The following is an 18,544-nucleotide window of genomic DNA, read 5'->3' as shown; positions in this document are numbered from 1 at the left end:
GCTACTTCGAGATACAGGCCTCGCCCACACTCGGCTGCTATGAGATATGGGCCCCGCCCACACTCGGCTGCTATGAGATACGGGCCTCGCCCACACTCGGCTACTCTAAGATACGGTCCCTGCCCACACACAGAGACTAAACAAACATACAAGTATCACACAGACAACAAGTATAACTAAATCTATCAATCATGCATATATCCATAATCAAGCTAAGCTATAAGATACGGACCCCGCCCACACTCAGCTACTATGAGATACGAGCCCCGCCCACACTCGGCTACTATGAGATACGAGCCCCGCCCACACTCGGCTACTATGAGATATGGGACTCTCCCACACTCAGCTACTAACATATCATACTACGGGCCGACCTTGGTGCCTTAGAACCATTCCTACTGAAGGAAACTCACCTCGCAAGACTGACTGCTGAAAACTCGAGTGAGAAGTCCCTGTCTGCTACTCCGGCTACTCTCTTGCTATCAATTCCATAGTCACACTTAATCAAAATCTGATAATCCTTGTTAGGGTAAAATGACCATTTTACCCATGGCCAAAGTCAACGTCCTGGTCAAAGTCAAAGTCAAGGTCAAGGTCAACTCCCAGTCAACCCAACTCGTCGATTTATCTCCAACTCGGCGAGTCCCTGTAATGCTTAGACTTGTGGTCAACTGAGTCAACTCGTCGAGTCCCTTTACAGAGCTATGATGTTATGTTGGTGGTGGATATTTTATCATTGCCCTAATTTGTTGTGGGTTTGTATTATAAAATCATTGTATGGTCCAGATGGTAGTTGCAAATCCTTGGTCATGAGAAGAGATGGTATATGTCCGTGGAATGGAGTTATTCGTATGTTCGTCCAACTTAGGGGTCGTTTGATAGTTGCTGACTGGGTTAGAGTTGACTGGGTTAGAAGCTGACTGGGTTAGAAATGCTGACTGAGTCCATATCTGACTGAGTTTATGTTGTTTGATTATTTATCTGAATGGTTGTGCTGAATGAAAAAATGACCATATTACCCTTATGTTGTCTCTTGTGCTGGATAAAAAAATTATAAAACCATAAATTATCATATAAAATCCAAATTAAACATACATCAATTAAAATCTAAATACAAAGTGTAATACAAAATCCAAATACAAATTGTCATACATAATAAAAAAAAGTACACCATTTAACGTGAACCATTTGAAAATAACTGATTAGCAATCTGGTCACGCAAATTAGTCATATAGTTAACGGCTTCTGAACCCCATTCTATGCCTTCTATGTTTTGACCCTCATTTCCTCCACCACCCACATTATGACTAACCATAGTGTTTTGCTCAAAGTTCGTAAATAATTCATCTTCAATATCGTATTTCCTTATAAAATTATGGACCGCAACACAAGAAATGACTATGTCTCTTTGCACTGGAAAAGGATAAGGAGCCATTTGTTTTAAAATTGGAAATCTCGCCTTCAACACACCATAAGCACGTTCAATGTAATTTCTAAGTTGTGCATGAGCATGATTGAACATTTCTTCCTTAGTCAAAGCTCTGTTTCTTCGAAAATCGGCTAACCAATACCTAGTATTGCGGTAGGGAGCCATAAATCCATGGGTGTTGGTGTATGCGGCATCACAAAGGTAATATTTATCTGTAGATGCATGACAAATTTATCATATAAATAATATAGATAATAAAACGTATAGTAAAGTTACAAACCTGGTGGAGGGAATGGAAATCCGGAAGTTGGGTTAAATGCAACTTCTTTCAAAACTTTAGAATCATGTGCTATGCCCTCCCATCCAGCCCATACAAAGGTGAATATCATATCAAAATTACAAATTCCAATTACATTTTGATAACATTCACCTTTTCCTTTTCCCCTATAACGAGTTTGTTGATCAACAGGCATAACTGCATGTACAAGTGTTCCATCTAGTGCACCTATTGCTCCGGGAAATATTTGCATTAGCCGTCTATGTCGTTCTGAGGTATTTGTTGTTGAATTAGACGAGGTTGGTACTATAATTTCTCGTGCAAAACACATCATTGCACGTAAGACCTCATGAAAACATTGATGAATCGTTTGTGTGGAGTGATGAAATCTTTCTTTAACGGCTCGAAAACGTTCATTATGTCCTATAACATGTAAAAACATAGCCATCTTCTCTTCAACGCTTATCGTCCTACTAGATTGCAACCAATTTCTTTGTGTAAAGTGATTGCATAATAGTACAAATGCATCTTGTGAAAGACGTATCATATCGTAACATTGTATAGGACATTCGTGTATCAAATCTTGCGTATACACATATCCCTTGGCTACCTGTTCGCTAGCTCTTATTCTTTTAATTATTCTTTGCCTTTGTCGGACCAACATCAACCAATACCACGAGAATATAAGAAAATATAAAAAGTCACCTTCTTTATCCATGTGTCCTGTTAGATGTCAAATACAAATTACATTTTAATCAATAACATAACAATCAATAACATACCAATCCATAACATAACAATCAATAACATAACAATCCATAACATAACAAATCGTAACATGTAAATACGAAAAACATAACATTCCATAACATATAAATTCATATAACATAACCGCACCTAAGAAAAACAATCCATAACATAACTAAACCATAACATACTAAAGTCAAACAATGAACCATAACATACTAAAGTCAAACGTAACATGTAGATACTAAAGTCAACCAACTAATCCAAATTTTTTTCCCGCATTTGTTACCCACGACTCACAAGTTGACAAGTTAAGGCGCAACCAAATTTTCCTATTACCAGCACTTTCAGCAAATAACATAAGAGCAGTGGTGTATTTCGGATCATATTCTCCCCACTCCAAGCATGTCAACTTCGCCATACAAGCATCCATCTCCTTGTCAAGATTATTTGCTTCGGTGAATGCTTGTGCAGCCTTGATAATCTCTTTTCCAACTTCTTTCAACTCATCATCAAGTGTGGTTTCTTTAGGACCATTTCGTTTGCCTCCCTTGTTTTTTGTCCGCCCAGATGATTCCTCACTAGTAGGTTGAGGTATTGTTGCGCTTGGGGTATCTGCATGAGGTGCTGGCTCATCCATCTCTGTATCCTCAAAATCATGTGTACTGAAGGTTTCATTGGGATGAGGTAATGTCGAAGATGGCCCCCAACTGTGAACATCGGTCGAGGTTGCCCCATCAAATAGTTGGGTACAAAGTTCAGGGCAAGGGAGGGGTGCATTTCTCAGCTTATCTACATACTTGTTCAACTGTTTGACAAATTTAATAAATATTATTAAAGTAGTAAAAAAATAGTCTACTTTAAAAAATATGTATATATGTACCTTCGCTTCCGCTTCCCATTCTTCATTAGTCATGTTAAAAGAATTCGTTACGGGATTATAAATATTTCCTGTTTTGTTTTTAAGTTTTAACCACACTGCATACTTTGCTTTTAAATAGTCGTATCGGTTTTTCATTTGTTTTTTGTCGACAATAAAATTATGATCTGTTTTCAATTTCTCCGCGACCACAGCTCATGAGCTTGCTTTTAGTCCACTACCCTCCCGGCCATTGCTTGTTAATTCTTGTATACATGCTTCCAAAAAAGTTTTGTCCACCAATTCCGACTTCCAACTAACCCTAATTCTTTTATCTGTCATGTCTATTGTAAAAAGATTAAAAAAAAAACTAATCATCCACATAACACACATTTGCAAATAGCTAACACTATTTGTTTGATGTCAATAAGATAAAACATATATTTTTTTGTTTAACCTAAAGATAATACAACTTGAAGACAAGACTTGGGAGATATCATATACACACAGTACATAACTTGAAGACAACATCTCATATATCAGTTTGGTAATGCATATATACCTATGTAACAAATTCTAATCATTGTCTTGAGCATTTTGATGTTACACACATATGCACATAAACATAACATATACACACAGTACACAATTCATTCGATTTAACAGCTATATAAAACAACTATATAAGGGCTGTGATTTCACACATTAGTAAACATGAAGGGGCTGTGATTTAACAACTATATAAGGGGATGCGATTTTTGATGTTACACACATTGCAAACTTTGATTTCACACATTAGTAAACATGATTGGGCTGTGATTTAACAACTATATAAAACAACTATATAAGGGGCTGTGATTTTTGATGTTATACACATTGCAAACTTTGATTTCACACATTAGTAAACATGAAGGTGCTGTGATTTAACAACTATATAAAACAACTATATAAGGGGCTGTGATTTTTGATGTTTCACACATTGCAAACTTTGATTTCAAAATGAAATCATCAATTTGACAGCAAACATGAAGGGTTGTGTGATTGCAGAAAAAAAAAAAAAAAAAACGAAGAGGAAGAGGAGGAACGAGCGGCAATTTGTATTAGGGAAGCAGGAGCAGGAGAAGAAATTTGTATTAGGGAGCGGCAATTTGTGATTTCAGATCAAATAAAGCAAAAAAAAAAACACGCAGTTACCTTGTCGTTGTCGGAGAAGTCGCGCAGTGTCGTCGCCGGAGAAGATGGGCTGCGTCGTCGCCGGAGAAGATGAGGAGGGAGGCGATCAGCACTTGGCGATGGAGAAGAAGAAAACGGCTGATGTCTACTGTCTAGGTTATTACCGATAGCGAAGGAGGCGAGTGAGGGCAAATGACAAAAAGAAAACGCGTAGCTTTTCCAGTCAGGAGGTTTTTTTTGGCTTACCGGGTAAGAGTAATGGGCTGACCGAGTAAGCTTTATTTTGTATTTATTAAACATCCGACTGCTGACCGAGTCAGCAGTCAGCACTGACTGGACCCGGTCAGCTTAAATCAAACAGCCCCTTAGAGGTAGATGTATCGATATTCAGTCTTTATGTCCTATCCGGATCGGGTATGGCTGTTACATGTCTTTTTGGCAGGATCTTTGGATGGGTAAAGATTCGATCGCATCTATTTTTCATAGAGTTCATGCTTTGGATGCCTTTAGACATTTGAGTGTCAGTGATCGGATGTCTACGGGTTGGGAGACGACTACTCTATGACGTAATCCTAGAGGTGGCATTGAGCAGGAGCAGTGGCATTGAGCAGTTGCAGTCGGTCCATGATAAATTGGGCTGGATTATTGACACCGCTGACACCTTTTCTGTTTCTTCTGCTTGTGGTTGTATTGATGATAGTTTGTTGTTCGCAGGAGGTGAAGTGACTCGGTGGAATAACTGGGTTCCCATTAAGATTAATATTCTTATATGGAGGATTCAGTTACTCAGTATTCCCATTACAGAGAGACTTCCACACACAGATTATGGTAGATTCAATTCTATGCCCCATTTGCTTTGGTAGTATGGAAACTATTGATCATTTATTCAATTCTATGCCCCACATTGCTATTTAGTGGGGTATTCAGGTCCCGGGGTAGATCTCAGTTCATTCTCTTTTATCATGGTCTTCTTGTATTTCTATAAGTAGAGAGCAACGTCAAACGTTTGATGCATTTCATTCTCTTTTGTTGTGATCTTCCATTGTTTGTGGAGCGGATAACCCATCCAAGATAGTTTGCAGTTGTTGGCTTAAGAATCCTATGTCTGCTACAATTTTGATGTAATTTCTTTTTTAGCATCTTGTAGTGTTAATAATAATAATACCGCATTGCCAAAAAAAACATATTGGTGGCATTTTTACCAAATAGACTCTGGCAAAGTTAAGCTTGAGTGAGGGTATTGAATATCATAGAATCTGGCAAATGCATTCTTAACTTTGTGAGTATTTAATTGTTATAAATAAGAATATTACGTGTGATAACTGGTGTATGGGCTAAATGTTGGTCTTGGACTCTTTTGTGGGCTTAGGATCGTGTTGCGTTGAAACAGGGAAGGAAATTATAGAAGGCCAGAAGCTGGAGGGTGCTAAGTGAAAATGAAGATTCTTGTAATGTGAAATGACTGTGAGAGAACTCATTATTTCATTCATTTCTCTCACGGATCGTCTCTCATTCTCTCATTCTAACCTCTGTAATTAGGGTTTCCATAATTTAGGGTTTACATCGTGTAATATCTATGTTTCTTTTTGGTTCTTAGTTGATTCAGACTAGTTTTAGTAAATAGTTTTTATTGAGAAATAAGTCGTTGTTCTTGTTTGATTTGAGTATTTCATATTAAAGAGAGAAAAATAATGGACAAGAAAAAGAATTCATCACAAATTGGAATTGAAGGCCAATGCAAGGCAGGAGTCGATTACACAAATGGTTGGCATGAAATAGGAATGAGGGAAATCAAACAAACACACACATAGTCATAAACTGGCGAAAGCAAAAGCAAAAAACAAAAAGCCTTTCAAAATGCTCTCTTCCAAGTCTCACCTTATTATCATGTAATTGTAAATTGTAAATTGTAAATATAAAATATGTGTGGAGCACAACTCCTCAAAACCTCACAGCTTGACCACCTTACTCATCAACAGCCAAAGGAACAGATTCCGCCTATAAAAACACCAACACACAAATCATTTCCAAATTCCGTCTCTACTACCCAATCACATATACATTTATTACTATTTAATTAATTCATTCACTTACCATTTTGCGATACTTCAATGCATAAAACATTTCAAGATATCGACGGATCTCAAGCCTGTCAAGCTTCGACACGTGTTTCCAGAATCCATAAACCCCAGCAAGCGTCAATAGCCTATCTGAGTATATCTGCCACGTGTATCTGTCATTTTGAGAAAATGGTTAATTAATAAACACACATGTTTATTTATGCTACTAAATTGGTTTACTTGTTAATCGAAGATAGAAACATGATTTAGATTTTCTTACTTCTCCTGGATACGCTGCTCAGCACCCTTGGAAATGGCTTCCCAATGAGAAGGATCAGCTTTGGTCTTCTCAAAGAACTTGACAAGAAGCTCCGTCACCTGGTCCCCATGATACGGGTCGATATGAAACCCGGATTTTCCATGAACAATGATTTCCGCCGGACCACCGTGAAGCGTTGCAAATGTCGGCAGCCCACACGTCATCGCCTCCACAACCGTCAGCCCAAAAGCTTCATAAAACGCCGGCTGAATGAAAGCTCCCCTGGTGTCGGCGATTACACGATACAACTCACCGTTTCGAACCCGGTTCATCTGTGAAGAAATCCATCTAAACTGCCCGTTGAGCTTGTACTCCTCGATTAAATCGTACATCTTCTTCATCTGAGCTTGCTCTTCCAGATCCTTCGATTGCTTTCTCCGGTCACCGCCGACCACCACCAGATTCACCAGCTCACGTAGCCGCTCGTTTTTCGCGTACCACTCCACAAGTCCGGTCAAGTTCTTCACATTGTCCAACCTCGCCATTGTGAACAGAATCGGCTTGTTCTTATCTTTCAAAACACATCTGTAACGAATGATGTACATTCATTCAAACGATCAACTCGAATATTAAAAAAATTGGAGAATGTATAACATATAATGCAAAACTTACAAGTGTTCTTCGTTCTCGACGGAACTGAAGAGGAGTTCATCGATCTCAGGGTGGAGTGCTGTGAGCCTCTTTTCTTTCTCGCTGTAAGAGTAGTAGATCCCCATATCAGCACCGGGTGAAACGATGTTGAATTTAGGGTCAAAGACATCGATTCCATGGACGACTCTGTATAATCCCGGCATTGTGAAAGCTGTATGGCTCTCATACTGTCCAACTGTGTCCTTGCTGAAAACAAAATCAAAATTAGGGCTTTGTAATTATTGCAGGTGAATCAACAATACTGACGAGAATACGTTTACCTTCCGGCGATTTCTTGGAAGGTACTGGTGATGATGAAGTCGGTGTGATTCATGGCGATAAGATCAGCAGTAAACTGAGAGGAGAAATGGTATTTCTCATCGAAGTTCTTCCAGTAGATATCGGAATCAGGGTATTTGGTTTTCTCAAGGGCATGAGCGATTGTGCATTGAGTTACACCCAACTTGTGAGCGAGCAAAGAGGCGACAAGGTTTCCCTCACTGTAGTTTCCGATGATTAAGTCGGGCTTCGCCTGCAACTCGGCGGTGACTTCTTTGGCGACATCCTCGGTGAAAGTCTCGATGTATGGCCACACCTCGAAACGAGAGATCCATTTGCGAAGAATACCTTTTTCGTTTCTAAACGGAACTCGAAGAATATGAGAATGCTCTGCTCCGAACACCTTCTCAAGTCGCTGCCCGCAGGTGGTTCCGACGGCGTCAGGGAGGAGCCTCGTCACCTGTTCATAATAACATCGATCATCACAACCAACTTTAATAAGTAACGAGGATTTTGAACGAAGAAGAAAGGGGACTTACGATGAGAATACGGGGAACAATATCAAGTCCTTGCTCCTTGATCCTCTTGAGCATCTCACGTTCTAAAGCAGGAACTTGATCGAGAATGTAAACAACTTGACCACCGGTGTCGGGGTATCCTAAAACGTTTTCTTGAGCAAAGTAACCATGGGGGGAAAGAATGACAACGTTGAAGACCATAGGGATTCTTCCAAGAAATTTCTCGAGGGTGCATGCATCAGGAGCTTCGAGAAGATCGAGTAGCATATGGATCATCTCCATGACACCTTCTGCTTTAGCGCCCCAACCTCTCTCCAATCCGATCTCTTGAAACTTATGCTCAAATTCAGAGTATGGAGTGGTGGCATCGAGTGTCGATAGGTACTCCGAAGCCTTTCTTAACACAGATTGAAGAGAATTCAGGTTCTGGATTCTGTCATTCAGCATCATCGTCTGCAAATCAGAAAAACTCAGTACAGAACTTTAATCAAACAAGTGAATCAAGAAGAAATTTAGGGTTTTGAGTGTAATACCTTGCCCTTGCAGGCATGAGTACGGAGGAAATCGAGTAGCGGATGCATGCTATCTTTGTCGTGAAACATTTTAGCAGAGAGGTGGCGATTAAGGAACTCAACCCCGTTCCCGATGGACTTGGTTAGGGTTGGCCGGGGAAAAGATGCGGTGAAAGGCTCGAAGTCCAATTCCAGTACGAAGTTGCCATTGGAGCTGCGATGATTCAGAAATTTTGTAAACATGTGCATAAGAAACTGAGGAAAGAGGCGAATTTATTGGTGAAAGGATAACGATACTTACGATCCATTAACGAGTTCTTCTTTGAAGTGAAGATACTCGGGAACAGTTAATTCTTCAACGACCAGAGCATTCACATTTACTCTTACATATTCCCAAACACCAGGTCGGAGACGAATAGCAAGAGCAACCCATGGAGGCAACACTATTGCTTCCTATCAGTTGAAAAAAACAGAGGATCAAGCGGATGCATGATTGATTGTCGTTTAATTTTGTGTGTTTATTCGATCATATACCTGTGTTGATTTGAGAACTTCATGAAAGGCACCATCATGAAGTTTGGTATCCTCCTTGCAGATTGCATCAAACTCGGCCATGAGTTGGTGAGGCTTCAATATTCCTTTTCCATGGCTCTCAATCCTTGAGAATATCAGATTATAAACAAATATTAAAATCATTCGCAAAATTGTGTCTCAGAAGATGAACCAGAAAACAGAACATACCTTGAAAGAACCATTAGGATTTCATTACGATGAGTTGCGAGGGTTGAATCCAAACGCTCTCGCAGACTGTGAACACGGGTGAAAACTTTTTCCGCCATGATCGGCCACAAACTCAGAAAGGTTTTCAACTGCAAGAGAAGGAAGGTTTTAGATGATCTGATTACTAAAATACAGAGGAATTAAATTTGTAGAAGAAAGAACAATCCAGGTGTCTAATGCTTATTGATACACCAGTATCTATGGTTCTAGAGACGAATGATTATTCAAGTAAGAAAAGCGAAAGAAAGTCAATAGAGGCCACCACCACGAATTCAAAACTTGAATAGTATCAACTACTTGGCATTATTTACTGATATAAAATTCATTTTATCACTAATAATGCCCTAAATCGAAGTATGAAGTTGATAGATTCATTATCGGAACTTTTAAGCACAAGTATGAAGTCCTCAAATAGATAATATAATAAACAAAAACCAGAAACAAGGATGAATCCTAATATGAAGTTCTGCAAAAATTGAGCTACATGGCAGAGAAATCAAAAGCAACTAAAATTTGATTCGATCATCGTGATGAAGCTTTGTGTGCTAATGTTGAGGAAAAAAGTATGAGAAATCAGAAAAGGAAATAAAGTAGTTTCGATCATCCTGACCAAATACATACATCACACCTTTTAACTTGGTTTTCAACAGAACAGCAAAGTGGACGTAATTGACGAGGGAGAAAAAGGGATGAACGGAAGGATAGAGATGAGAAGGCAATTAAGGGAATGGTGTGATTTTATAGGCAAAGAGAGGAGAAAGCGGAAATTCTTTCAACCATTTTTTTTAGTATCTTTTTCGTACCACCTTTGTCGACAACAGTAATACCTCCACAACCTTCCTATTTTATTTATTAATAATGAGACGTATTAAAGAAAGTAAATAAATTTTATTTTTGAGTGAATTATGTCATATAATAATCTAATGTATTAAGGAAAGTAAATTAAATTTTTTTTTAGTGAATTATACCGTACTTATACAATATCTTCTTTTGTGTGTAGAAGAAGAAATATATAGATTAAAGTGGAAGATATGAAAGGACAAAATTAACTTTTAACATTAGATCAAATATAGATGTAAAATACGGCACCTTCAATTTTACGTCTTGATTTCCCCTCAGGCAAATCATTAATTTCTTGAAAAAGTGAAAATTTGAAAATATTTTCACTAAAATGACCATGAAAAGTGGATTCATGTCTCCAAAAAAAACCATATTTTCCATTTTTTTAAATAAACATTATGTACTCTAAAATCCAAGTTGCAAGTTTGCGATGTTACTATATATACATATATACTAGATTATGACCTACATGGGAACATATAAATAAAATACAAATTTATATAGATATTACAAAATAATTATAAAAAACAGGATTATTGATATTATTGAAATGTGTAGAAATTATACTAAAATAGGTAAATATATATAACGTTGAAGGACCTCTTTATAGACAATATTTTTTGTTTTATTAGTTCAATGACCTTATTTGTCGCATATAAGTATCTTCAAACACTTTTTACTTGTGACACGGAAAACAACTATATACGGCCAACCATGCGTGAAAATGGGTCTAAACAAGTCTAATCCAACATTTGACAATATACTTTCAAAATATATTGTTATTTTATAGCTATATTGCGAAATATAACTGTTTATTTAAAAAAATAGCAACTTATTTATGTTCCTTCAAAATGAACCACATAAAACCCCCCACAAAGAAACTATAACCAATAAATCTACAACGAAGCTAATCATCCTCTTCCACTTCATCTCTAATATCAGGTCTTTTTTTCCTTAATTTGAGTTGTTGTCACTATTAACGACAATGTTAAGATTCATTGATGATTTTTTTTTATTTTAGGGATAACTATGACATAAATCATTTATCAGGTCCATCATTTATGTTTATATCTTCGTTTTTTTTTTTTTTTTTTGTTGATTTTGATATGCCTTCTTCGGTTTACCACCATCTTTTTTTTTTTCAGAATCATTTTTTTATGAAATAACATTTTTTTGTGAAATTCGTTCTACGGTTTTTAGTATGTGTAGGTACGTTGATTTTTTTGAAGTAAAGAAAGTAGGGTTTTTGTTTGATGTTGGTTCCTAGATTTGGTTCTTATTTTTCGTGATTTCTCATAATTCATTGCGTTTTATTTTCCATCTTTATCTACAATCTTTAAGTATAGAATATTTTATTCATATATTCATTCACTATAGAGTTTAATAAAGGAAAAAAGAAACACCCCCTTATTTTATTTACTTTGCAGATCATCAAGCCTCCATGCAAAGCTTACAACATAATGAAAAAAACAAAAAAACCCTTATGAGGTAAATGCCAATTACGATTCTACCCATTTTCTTCTTGTAACAATTGTCTCACTTCAATACTTCAAAACATCTGTTTTTGTGTTTAAACATATTATTGATAGCATGAAAGATCCAAGCATTGTTGCATTTTGGTTAATCACAATGCCTCAAATTATGGGAGGATTTAAATATGATGATGAGGTCAAACATAAAATATGATGGTAATACAAGGTTCGTCTTCTTCTTATTTATTTATTTACTTATTTTTTAATTCAACTTTATTACAAAATTAAATAGCTTTTTTTTATTGATATTAGAGTTTCTTATTTAGAAAAATATGCGATATGATCAGCTTCTTGGTACTATAGCAATGAGAAAACTTGGATGAGCAGGAAGTGAGATAAATTTATAATTTATTAACTTTAATGAGTAATTAATTAATTACAATTTTGTTATTGAATTTAAAATACAATAGGGATTATATCAATGGATCCTGAATGTGCAAGAAATGATCAAGTAGTAGCAAAGAACATTTGTTACTACTAAGCAAAGAGCAAATTAGAGCCAGAAGTGATGAAGCTCTATCCACCACCATGACCTCAAAATTGTGTGTGTGTGGGGGGGGGGGATCAGTATAAACAAAAGTTTTTTCATTTATTTTTAGTAATTTACATATTTGGTCCCTTTGTTTAGTTGTTGGTTTTGGTCCCTAAAAGAATCAGAGTTGTAGTTTTTGGACCTTGTTTCACTGTTTCATAAAACTTTTATGATTGCCTAAGTTAACAGTCTAATTGTTAGTTTTTTTTTAAATGACCATTTTGCCTTAGAACCAAAACTAAAAACCATATAGCATAACAACAAAATTTATATTTTTCTTTTTTTTACTTAAGTTTAGAGTAAATTACATTTTTGGTCCTTGAGTATACCTGATTTTTTTTTCAGAAGATTCTGAGGGGTGTTTTTGGTGTTTCAGGGTCAAATGCCGACTCTAGTTAAGTACACACTTCTATTATACCGTGCATTCTTACCTGCCCATGTATGGTACCGATTCTTTTTGAACAAAGAATACGGGAGCCTATTTTCATCATTCACAAGATGCTTATATTTAACTTTAAAGCTCACATCAATTGTTGAGAAGGTATATTTGCTTTCATGTCTTTTGTACAACTCGTCTGTTATATTATGTCATGTCATCTCTTGTCTTGTCTATTGATTTTTTACAAAGGTATACACACATGTAACATCATAATTTCATTATATATAACATCCAATTTTAACATAGAAAATCACAACAAACTATAATTACCGTTTTTGAGTTTACTCTTCTTTATTAATTATTTGTTTAATTAGGTTTTTCCATCAAACTGCTGATTTTAGTTGCAGTGATAAAATGTTACAACTTATAACCAATCGTTTAAAATTTTAAGTGGAAAGGAATATACAAAAAGTATATTCCTACTATTTGACGATAGTAAAATACAAAAAGAGGGTTGCTGCTTATTGTTGTGGACATTGTCATTTTCATAGGCTTTATTTTTGCTTTTTAATCATTAATGGTTTGTGTGGTATATACACGTATAAAAATAAATTAATGCCTAATTTCATTTTGTAAGTGTATAAAATTAAATGCAATAGTAATTGTATTTATTTTATTGTCAATGTACATAAGTGGATTTAAAGTGTAGTTTAGGAGTTGGTTAGATTTGCCGTTTAAAAAATAAAAAAAAAAAGACAATGTACATTATTAAAATAGCCATATTATACTCCTATTGTCAACTTGTCATCATCCCCAAAACAGTTAACGTTTTCTTAATTTAAGTAAAACACTTAAATAATGAAAAAAATAATGTTAAGGGAGCACATAGTTTATGAATTAGAAAAGGTAAACGAGAAGTATTTATATATATTATGCAGAAACTCGTTAAGTACTTGAAAACTAATGTCAGGGATCCAGGTTTTGTTACATGTAATTAGAAGATATAAATAAAAAAATGACCCAGTTTGATTTATTGGTGTCATATGGAAAACTTTGGCTTTATTTTGACCAAACAATCCTAGGATAGAAAGGGTCGGTATTTTCCACCATTTTGTTTGTAATCACTAATCAATCAATATACCTGAATTAAAAATAGAAAATTTCATAATTGATTCAGAAATAACAACAAATTAGGTCGTGTATTATTACTATATATTTTTTTTCGTAAGATTGGCATTGATAACTTCAAACAAAATCTAAGAGTTTGAATATTTGCAAACACTAAAGAGTTTATAGCTTAACGTCCAACGCTATCAGATATTGTTCGTACAACTTAAAGTCAAATATTGAATTCTCATCTAAAATAAATTAGATTTACCCTTTTTGCAAATACAAGTTACTCACAAATCTTTGTGAAATAGTTAATTAGAAAATAGAAAAATAAGACATTTCCAAAGCAATCAACTAATAAAGAAAATTTCGTTGGGAAATACATTGGACTAAAATCCATGTAAATACCATGGCTTGTTCTAACATGAGGCAATATATTATTAGTCACTGGATATAATTAAAATAACAACATTTTTGGTATGTTTATTTTAGCATCACTTTCATGGATAGAATTAGGATAAGGATACCAATACTGTACATGTTTTTAGAAGTTTTAAATTAAATTAATTAGATTATTGGTGTTGACAAAAGGAAAAAAGGTAAACAATAATAAGTGTACTAAATTGGACACACAGTTATTGGAAAGTACAAGTAAATTTATTTTAAGAAGGAGCCCACAATGGGGAAAACCATGGGCGCTTGTAATTGTTGTATATTCAAAAACCATTAGCGGTGTGCATGGTAGTCAATCGTGTTTTGTGTTTTTACAACAAAGTCTGCATCGCTTGGGTTTGACGTATAATTTATTTGAATTACCTGGTTGGATGCCAAAGATCAGTAAAAAAAAAAAATCAAAAATGCAGCATGCAGATCCTAGTTTTATACACGTGGATGGTAGAACTGCTTTGCATACGTGCATTTTGTAGAACTCAACCAATCATACCAAACATAACACCTCACAATATCAAACGAATAAGACTTATGACAACATCACAACACTAATATAAAAGATGGGACATTTTATATTAGAATTTATATTAACGGTTAATGTATAACCGAATAATGGAACTGGACGTATTGAAAACTCAATTGAATGATATGACTTGAATCCGAGCCGTATATCTAGAATATATATCGATTGAGGTACATGTCAAATATTTTTTTTTTAAAACAAAATGTTTGTCCTCCAGAATAAAACAGTCAAAATGATTATTCAAAGGTGTGTTTGTGTATTTTTTAAGTTTTTTTTTAAGTTAAAGTGACTTATAAACAACTAGCTAATAAACTAGTTTATTTTTATTTTTATTTTTTTTAATTTCTTATGTTTGGCAAACCAAAAAATAGCTTGTACGTCAATTAAAAAAAAAACTATTTAGACTATCTTTTTAAGAGGCATTTTTTTTAATTTCAAATATACCCTTAATTAATTATAAAAACATAAAATAGCTGAAAAGATATCCGAAATATATATATATATATATATATATATATATATATATATATATATATTTCGGATATCTTTTCAGTTATTTTTACCAAACATTATTGTTCATCAGCTAACTTTTTATTTAACAGCTCGCTTTCCAGCTATGAGTTAGCTTTTTAGTTAACAGTTAACTTTTCAGTTAATACGTCAAACATAGCCAAAATCATTGAAACGAGCTAAGAGAAAACTTTTCCATTATAGCAACTAGAAAACGAATCTTTACCTTGTACAAAAATGGTATATTTATTTGAACACTTGTAACAGTTACCATAATAACATTTTATGGTGATCATAAAGTTGACGACTTAATTTACTGAATTTAATCAATATTAAACATAAGAAAACTAAAATTGTAGGTTTCCCAGTTGTCCGCTGCAATTCTCGTTAAGCGAGGATATGGCAGAGAGGCTCGCCTTTTAAGCAATATATTAAGACATCGTAGTATATCTTAAACACTTCTCCTAACAAGCCGTAATGATTGGTTCCCGGTATGAACTTATTTTTCCAATTGTTTATATTTTTCTTTGGGACACGGCGTGTTGGAAGCCTCAACACGGCGTGTCGAGATGACTTAGGCCGCGGAGATTAATGAACCAACATGACATGTCGATGTGCCTCAACACGATGTGTTGGCAGCTGGGAAGGAAACCCTAATTTTTAGGATGTTGCACCTTATTTAAAGGCCTTAAGTTGCTTAATTGGCCTCCTTACCAGCCTCCTCTGTCCAGAAACCCTAAAATCGAGTATCATCTTCCTTTGTTGAGTGTGTGAGCTTGTGGAGAACCTTGGGTGTTCATTTTTGGTACATTTTGAAGGAGCTAAAGAACCTAGGAGTTGCTTGGCTTAAAGAAGAGGTCTTGGATCCAGAACTGGCCACCATCTTATTTGTCAAGTTTGGAGGTATCAAGTTCTCACCTTGCTTGTTAATTGTTTAGATCTCTTTTTGGGTTAGATTGTATGCTTTTAGCCATGGTTAGGTGGATGTTGGGGATTAGGATGTCCCAAATGCTTATTCTTTCAGATCTAAGGCCTACATGAACTCTGTTGGCATAAAGGTGCCAACTTTATGGATTTAAGGGCGTCATGCATTCATTAAGTCCTTCATTTAGCCCTTTTTGAGCATTTGAGCTTCTCCTAGTCATGCATGAGCGTAAAGTTGGAAACTTTACATGGCCTTCCAGCTTTAAGGGATCATATCTGCATTTTGGGGCTATTTCTTTGATGATTAAATGCTTAATGATTAATCCATCACTCTTTTAAGCCTAGGGTTTGGGTTTTGGACCCATTTCGGTGGTCCCTAGAGGTAAAGTAGGAAACTTTACCCTTCTAGATTTCATTTTAGTCGAGAACTAAGTTTTGGAACTCTTTGAGCAAACACGACGTGTTTGTTGGCAAACACAGCGTGTGTAACATACACGTTTTGAAATTGTGTATTGTAAATTATAAAAGAGAATAATATTATGAAATATTATGTGAAATTGAGTGTTGAGTTCTAACAGATAGTTTTTACTAGAAATGAAGTAAAACTATGTTTAGAATCACTAAGAAAATATTGGAAGTCTTGTGAGATTCCAATTAAAAGCCAAATAGTGAAATTTAGCGAAAATATAAAATTTGAAACAAGTAAAATTTTTTTATTTAAAGTTGTAAATAATCTCTTTAGAAACTTGTAGGCGAAAACCTCGTCGAAATTCGAGTTATAACGAAGAAGTTATGACCAATCGAAGATCCGCCACAAAACCGGCACGGCGCCGAATGACATAAAAAGTGATTTTTTGATAAACTACTTTTTAGCCTTAGTGATCTAAATGAAATTCGTAGTATTCGTTAAACCGAGAAGTTCGATAAAAAGAACGCCAATATCTGACTTCGTATGAGTAAGTTATGATTTTTCTAAGTTTCAGCTTAGCAGTAGACAACTAAAAACTCGAATTTTAGATCGAGTGATTTTTAGCCGACACAACCTAAACGAGAATTGAAGATCTCGTCAATAGTAGTACAATGGTAAAAAGTCTGACGAAAACGAATGCTGGATGAAGAAGTTATGAATTTTTAACGGCTTTACCAGTCCCGGTTTGTTAAAAATAATAATATTAAAAATAAAGTCAAAATTAGCCGATGAAGTCTAAAGGAAAGTTGTAGAGCATAATTTTACCTACGCATGCATATAAAGAACGTGAAAAATCGAGCCCGTATGCAAAAGTTATGTATTTTAGAAGTTTGGGGCTAAATTTCCGAGAAATCTCGCATGGATAACGTCCGACCTCGGTGAGTCACTCGCTATATACGACGCGTGTCGCCTACTGATTTGACCGAAGGTGAGGTCCAATGGCCTTTCGACGCGCCTCACATCTTACTCCGCCCCTTGTCCGAAGCGCTGGACCAATCCAGTTTCGACGCGTGCCAGATCCGAGCCTCGCACGGGCCACCTGGCCCTCACATCTGCTGCCGCGTGCAGCCTTCTCAGCCCTCGGATCCAAACCCTCTCACCCCTATAAATAGAAGGCTGCGAGCCTTCCCAAGTAATTTTGGAAATTAGCCATTTTCACCCCCTTTTTCATATTTTTGCTATTTTGACTTCCCCCGAAGCCCCGATATTATTTTTAACACCCGAAACACGCCCTGAAGTTCCCAAGAAGCCCGAAAAATTTATCTTTTCGGTTTTGAAGCTCTACCTTTGTAGAGCCCGATTTTCAATAAATCTCCTGGTTTTCAACGAATAAAGTCATATTTGGAGCCGAAATGTTGCTCAAATTACTATTTTAACCCCCGATTATTTCAATGTGAGTTTAATATATAGGAAAAATTGTATGTTATGTGTTATATGTGCTATGTGCTTTTTCAGTTTTATTATTCCGGGTTATTTTTATTCGTTATTTTTAATAGCAAAGAAATACCTTTGACCATGTGATCAGTGAAATGACTTAGATTCACATTGATACTGGTATGTAGCCTCTGGCCATGTAGAACATGTCTCCGTAAGAGAATGATTTCTATTCTATGGCATTGGCAGAAGGTTAGACAGGGTTGAAAGCCTGAAATCTACCAAAATGTTTAATCAGAAAGTGTATGTCTTCTGTGC

At 35.7% G+C, this 18,544-nt stretch overlaps 3 protein-coding genes across 4 annotated transcripts; all 3 read right to left on the bottom strand.

The window, feature by feature from the left end:
• Window positions 1-1,171: 1,171 nt before the first annotated feature.
• On the bottom strand, window positions 1,172-2,262 carry LOC145051696 (uncharacterized). The gene is made up of 2 exons (XM_078999545.1): window positions 1,710-2,262; window positions 1,172-1,641 (listed from the first exon to the last, which is right to left on the bottom strand). The coding sequence occupies exons 1-2, from the start codon at window positions 2,251-2,253 to the stop codon at window positions 1,175-1,177; spliced, it is 1,011 nt and encodes a 336-aa protein (XP_078855671.1). The 5' UTR covers window positions 2,254-2,262; the 3' UTR covers window positions 1,172-1,174.
• A 320-nt stretch (window positions 2,263-2,582) lies between these two features.
• On the bottom strand, window positions 2,583-3,674 carry LOC145051695 (uncharacterized). The gene is made up of 2 exons (XM_078999544.1): window positions 3,337-3,674; window positions 2,583-3,261 (listed from the first exon to the last, which is right to left on the bottom strand). The coding sequence occupies exons 1-2, from the start codon at window positions 3,469-3,471 to the stop codon at window positions 2,704-2,706; spliced, it is 693 nt and encodes a 230-aa protein (XP_078855670.1). The 5' UTR covers window positions 3,472-3,674; the 3' UTR covers window positions 2,583-2,703.
• Window positions 3,675-6,177: 2,503 nt separating this feature from the next.
• Window positions 6,178-10,347, bottom strand: LOC145054586 (sucrose synthase). 2 transcript variants are annotated; one of them, XM_079002814.1, is made up of 11 exons: window positions 10,212-10,347; window positions 9,545-9,672; window positions 9,338-9,461; window positions 9,105-9,256; window positions 8,825-9,017; window positions 8,313-8,744; window positions 7,776-8,233; window positions 7,477-7,701; window positions 6,826-7,389; window positions 6,580-6,718; window positions 6,178-6,483 (listed from the first exon to the last, which is right to left on the bottom strand). In XM_079002814.1, exons 2-11 carry the CDS (start codon window positions 9,640-9,642, stop codon window positions 6,451-6,453), a joined length of 2,418 nt encoding a protein of 805 aa, XP_078858940.1. In that variant the 5' UTR covers window positions 9,643-9,672; window positions 10,212-10,347; the 3' UTR covers window positions 6,178-6,450. The 2 variants fall into 2 exon arrangements, with proteins under 2 accessions (XP_078858940.1, XP_078858941.1); XM_079002815.1 differs by having other exon boundaries at window positions 10,205-10,320.
• Window positions 10,348-18,544: the final 8,197 nt, after the last annotated feature.

The sequence above is a fragment of the Lactuca serriola genome, chromosome 5 (assembly GCF_051521515.1).
Source record: "Lactuca serriola cultivar US96UC23 chromosome 5, Lser_US96UC23_V15, whole genome shotgun sequence".
NCBI classification, from domain to species: domain Eukaryota; kingdom Viridiplantae; phylum Streptophyta; class Magnoliopsida; order Asterales; family Asteraceae; genus Lactuca; species Lactuca serriola.
Note: the sequence above shows the minus strand (reverse complement) of the source record. Positions and strands in the feature narration are given on the sequence as shown.

Excerpts from the sequence above, each read along its gene's own strand:
- LOC145054586 (XM_079002814.1), bottom strand. The coding sequence starts at position 9,642 with ATGGCGGAAAAAGTTTTCACCCGTGTTCACAGTCTGCGAGAGCGTTTG. Across the intron at positions 9,018-9,104 it reads GAAGAACTCGTTAATGGATC|CTCCAATGGCAACTTCGTAC; the intron begins GTAAGTATCGTT and ends GAATCATCGCAG. Across the intron at positions 7,390-7,476 it reads GTCGAGAACGAAGAACACTT|ATGTGTTTTGAAAGATAAGA; the intron begins GTAAGTTTTGCA and ends CATTCGTTACAG.
- LOC145051696 (XM_078999545.1), bottom strand. The coding sequence starts at position 2,253 with ATGATACGTCTTTCACAAGATGCATTTGTACTATTATGCAATCACTTT. Across the intron at positions 1,642-1,709 it reads ATTTCCATTCCCTCCACCAG|ATAAATATTACCTTTGTGAT; the intron begins GTTTGTAACTTT and ends ATGCATCTACAG.
- LOC145051695 (XM_078999544.1), bottom strand. The coding sequence starts at position 3,471 with ATGAAAAACCGATACGACTATTTAAAAGCAAAGTATGCAGTGTGGTTA. Across the intron at positions 3,262-3,336 it reads AATGGGAAGCGGAAGCGAAG|TTGAACAAGTATGTAGATAA; the intron begins GTACATATATAC and ends TTTGTCAAACAG.